The sequence below is a fragment of the Penaeus chinensis genome, chromosome 37 (assembly GCF_019202785.1).
Source record: "Penaeus chinensis breed Huanghai No. 1 chromosome 37, ASM1920278v2, whole genome shotgun sequence".
NCBI classification, from domain to species: domain Eukaryota; kingdom Metazoa; phylum Arthropoda; class Malacostraca; order Decapoda; family Penaeidae; genus Penaeus; species Penaeus chinensis.
In genome coordinates, this window is record NC_061855.1 from 21747311 (window position 1) to 21752310 (window position 5000).

The 5000-nt window shown below is 35.9% G+C and overlaps 1 protein-coding gene across 2 annotated transcripts in view; it reads left to right on the plus strand.

Moving 5' to 3' along the window:
• Positions 1-5000, plus strand: part of LOC125045554 (glyoxylate/hydroxypyruvate reductase A-like) — a 10227-nt gene that overhangs the window by 2298 nt on the left and 2929 nt on the right. Inside the window, exons 2-9 of one of the 2 annotated variants that reach the window (XM_047642876.1) lie at positions 1-20; positions 411-494; positions 1227-1349; positions 1552-1651; positions 1850-1946; positions 2297-2410; positions 3066-3222; positions 4301-4451. The exon at positions 1-20 is cut by the window's left edge and continues 66 nt beyond it. In XM_047642876.1, coding sequence (XP_047498832.1) covers positions 1-20; positions 411-494; positions 1227-1349; positions 1552-1651; positions 1850-1946; positions 2297-2410; positions 3066-3222; positions 4301-4432 — 827 coding nt within the window. In that variant the 3' untranslated portion in view covers positions 4433-4451. The remainder of the gene's footprint in view (positions 21-410; positions 495-1226; positions 1350-1551; positions 1652-1849; positions 1947-2296; positions 2411-3065; positions 3223-4300; positions 4452-5000) is intronic. The other variant, XM_047642875.1, reaches the window with a different exon arrangement.

Genomic DNA, 5000 nt, shown 5'->3' on the forward strand with positions numbered 1-5000 from the left:
ACAACAACTTTATTGCACAGGTTTGTAGTGTACCAAGCAGTTGCATTGGCTGCTTCACAGTCACAAAGATACAGCATATAATTATATGGTTTATAGATTATCTTTACTTTTACAGCAAACAGCAAGAGTTATTAATATTTGGAAAAGTAGCTATATGTAATATAAATGTTAACAAGTCATGTCCATAAATATATATTTATTGGGAAAAGAAGTTCTTTTTCATGTTGGATATTGTCTATTGTGTGAATGATCAAAGTTTTTTTCTTCTTGTATTTATACAGTACATAAGTTTAGATATATTCATGACTATCCCAGTTGTATGGAACAGTTTTTAACCTTTATTTTTTAGATTTTTTCTACTCACTTCTTTACTTCTAATCAGTGAATTAACATAATGATTCTGCTTTCAGATAACTCACCTGCTCCCCAAGCTCCAGTGGGCCCAAGGAACATGGGCAGGAGTTGAGGGACTTGTTGATTTTTTTAGGGATAAGGTGAGAGTGAGAACATGTTCAAAATCAGCATTTCTTACTTTTTGGTATGGATTGTATAAGTTATTTTAGCATTGTTACAGGGAAATAAAAAAAAAATGATAATTCAGCTTCAGTAAATGTTTAGAAGATACCCATCAGTACTCAAGCAGAAACAAGAAATTTCAGCCACATATTTTCAAGTAGGAGGGTTTGTAGATCTCTATGGTAATTTATTATCAAATGAGTAATCCATGCAAGATCTCTAGTATACATGGTAAGGGATTATTGGCCTTTGCTAGTGTGCAAAGTGCAGAGGCTATGGCAATCAATTGACACCATGCACAGTCACAGTAAGCCAACCATCACAGATCAAATCAAAATACTAAAAAAAAATCCCATTTGAAGGGCCCTATAGATGTCATCTAAAGCATTGTTTGATAATTACTTTACCCATAGTTCTCTAATCTAAATCTGCTGAATGGAGGACACACAATCTGACAGGGAAGAATTATTTGGCTACGTTCCTTTTTTTCCAAAGTTTTGTTTTTCATACCCAGAGACTCCTCTGTACTATCAGTGATACACACTCCCTTGCTGAGTCCAGTTGTTTTAGAATTTTAGAGTTATGTTATATAGTCAGTTATTATATTACGTATTTTTGTTTGTAAAGATTTTGGTGTTATGTGTGGATACAGGATCTAATTGTACTTCAGCATTCTCAAGAGAAATATGTTTCCTTTTTTTTTTTTTCAGCCAAAGCCAAATTTTCCAATCACTCGTATGGTTGGGGATTCCTTCGGTCAGCTTATGGCAGAATATACAGTTGGTCGCATCATAAGTCATGAGCGAGACTGGTTTGAGTGTCATCAAAACCAGGTAGAATTTCCCAGTTCTCTATATTCTGTATATTTTGATGTGTCAGTGTCTTGGTCATTAAATGCTTTGATTGTGAATATATCAGAGTTGTTCAGTATAACAGTGCAAAACATAAAATAATTTGCAATTGTTTGTGCACATATGTGTATGTAAGAGTTGGGGGTTTTGCATATTTTACTCACTATTTAATTTGTGCCAACAGATGAAAGGTTTGTGGCTTCATGAGAAGAAGATTCATTACTACCGAAGTATAGAGGACTTGGTAGTTGGAATACTAGGAATGGGAAACATTGGAAAAGAAGGTAATAATTATGAATACTTATTTAGCTCTTTGTATATTAAATCATTAGGACTTCAGTTTCTGTTAAATTGAATTTATATTTTCTCTCTCTTTTTTCTGTTTGGCTTTATATATATATTAGTAAGTTTGAAACCAGCTGAAATAATTTATAAGAGTTGGTATAATTTCCCTTTCAAATGATATGTATTTTTTTTTGCAGTTGCAAGATGCCTCAAAGCATTCCGATGCACTGTGCACGGTTACAGCCGCTCAGTTCCAAGTAATGAGAATAGATGTGGTAGTGTTGATAAATACTGGTAAGTATTTTAATTTGCTGTTTATGCTAAAATCTTTGCTATGGTCTGTTTTCTGTAAAATATTTTGAAGTTTGTAAAAACATACAGTGGATGGGGTATTACATTTTTTTGTTGTCCATTTGAAAGTGTTTATGTTTCAATGAGATTTTCGATGCACAAGATAAGGGAACCAATTTGTGTGGTGTAAATATTAACGATATAACATTTTGAAAAAATATGGTTTAAGAGATTTATAGATTGATGAGTGATTTTATTGCGGTCATTTATCAGATGATAGAGACAAATGCACAGCATTCTTCCATACAATATTAATATTGTTTTTAAGTAATGTTTTCTGTATACTTCCAAAGGCATACTGGAGAGCTTTCATCCCTGTTGAAGGAGTGTGATTATGTTGTAAATATCATGCCATCAACACCTGAGACAAGAGGAATGCTTGGGGGAGATATCTTGAAGGATGCAAAGTATGATTTAGTTTTCTCTTGAGATTTTTCTAGCTCTTTTTTCTTTTTTCTTCTGTGAATAATCTTTCCCAGTTCAAAGTATTTTTGTCAGTATCAAATTGATATTACATATTTAAGAATTTTAACCCTTTAACCCAATGCCACTTGGTGGTTTCCCGATGCAAAAGCCCTCTCTCCCGGGCTGTATTCATAGAGGCCCAGGCCCTGCTGTCAGGGGACCATGTCGGCACCACAGTGTGTCGGTACTTACCTCGGAAAATGGGACTGGCGTACCATGGCACATATGCACATGCCATGGAATATAGTCCAGGCATGCCATGACACGTTCGTACATGCCCCCCGGCGGCAAAGGGTTAACAGTCAGGCATGTCTGTGAATTTATGTCATGTCTCTGAAAACCTGTATGGCCCCCACTGCCTGCCCCAACTCTGTATCATCCTCTACATATTGCTGGCTGCACAAGAAAATAAACCACTATATTTACTTATTGTATGCTTTTAGTTCAATCATATCTACCAATTTCAAAGCATAAACAGCTTTGCCCTATCAGCCCAAACCACAGGGAAGGGAGAAGAAGCATAAAACCTAGGTGTTAGGGTTGAATATATTAATTCTTTATTTCTTTATATTTTGATGCATTTTCTCCATTGGACAGAGATGGAGCTGTTCTCATTAACATTGGCCGTGGAGACCTCATAAGTGAAGCAGACCTGATCAGGAGCCTTGACTCTGGGTGGTTGTCAGCAGCCATTTTGGATGTTTTTGCCAAGGAACCTTTATCCTCGGAAAGTCCCCTGTGGAAGCATCCAAAAGTAATATATTAGAAAACAGTGTGTATGTGTGTGTGTGTGTGTGTGTGTGTGTGTGTGTGTGTGTGTGTGTGTGTGTGTGTGTGTGTGTGTGTGTGTGTGTGTGTGTGTGTGTGTGTGTGTGTGCGTGTGTGTGTGTGTGGGTGTGAGTGAGTGAGTGAGGTAATACATATACATGAGTGTAATGATAATATTAGAATTACTTTTACTCTAGTCTCATGACCTTCTCACTCCAAGCAAAGGCTAGACAGGAATGAATGCCTCATGAATGTGCATGACATTCCCTAGGCCTGGTTTCCATTGATAACTTATTCAAGATTCAATATTTCTAGTCAGTTTATTATTTTAATATGTACTAATCAAAAGCCTGTTTTCCTGTTTAAGATCTTACACTTGATTTTTTCAATAATTTTCTTAGAAATCTTGTCTCATACTCTTTTTACTTACCTTTATTTATTTTACTTTTTTTTGGGGGGGGAGGGGGGTTAAAGGACAGAATATCTAGGTCTTGATTATCAGTGGCAAGACTGACATTAAACAATAGAAACATTAATCAATCAAATAGGCTTTTTAAATCCAGTACTAATTTTATTGTTTTTAAGATAAGGACCAGTACTAATTTTATTGTTTTTAAGATAAAGAGATAAATGATGTAAGTAGTTAACCTACTCACCACAGGATTTCCTGGCTCTGTATTGAGCCATGGGCATGGTGCTGCATGCAATGAAATATAAACTGCTTGAAACATAAATTTGCCTTGCCCCATATTCTCTTGACTGCAGCATTGTTTAACGAATGAGGCAGAGAGGCATCAAGTCTACTTTTGAGGGGCTTTTTCTCCTCCACTTAGAACAGTCTCAACCCATATCCTGTGATAGGATGTCATCCTGGTGTGAGTGATGGTCTAGTCAAGATGTGATTGGACATAGTGGGTTGAATACATGTATACATACATAAATCTTAAAAAAAGACAGAGAGAGAGATATAGAGACATGTATATATGTATGTATGTATGTATAAAAAAAAAAGAAATGTGGTATGTAGAATAACAAGATAGGTGACCACTGTCCACTATCCACAGGTGGAGATTACTCCCCACACTGCAGGAACTAGCAGACCCGAAGACTTGACTAAGACTTTTATTCAAAACTACAAGCGTTTCTGTCAGGGTGTTCCAGCACTGTTTCCCATTGACTGGAATGCAGGTTATTGAGGGCTTCTCGTATAGTTAGGTGAGATATATGTCTTATACTTTTCATTAGGTATTTTCTCTGCATTTGTTTTTTGCTTTGCATTTGGTGTTTGGGTTTGTTATTTGCATGTTTTTGTTGTGAAATGCAAACAATGAGACTTAAATTCTGGGTTTGTAGGCAGAGTGATAAAAGTAGCAGTGTAGTTAGAGTGTTTATATTTTCCATGTTGCATGTTTAGTGGACTGGGTTACAAATACTGTATAAGGTTGTTTGCTTTGTATAGTTGCTTTTGTATTTGATTGATTCCAAACACTTTAGCATCCACACACTTTAGAACTTTAGAACCAGCATTCCTTTGAAAAGCGAAGTGCTGCAGAGCATGTCTTTCCTCTCCTGAGCATGACCTTCCCCCATTGAGAGTTTTATGGTAAACATTGTGGATAGGTGTCTGCAAGTGTTTCTCTTTAATAGCCTTCATATTTTGAATGGCTTTATGTATTTTGCATCATTGACAGGACACTCATGATAGAAGTAATGATTTTGCCTTTCTAAATGAAGTAATTATCAAAAATTTTATAGCTTGAGCAA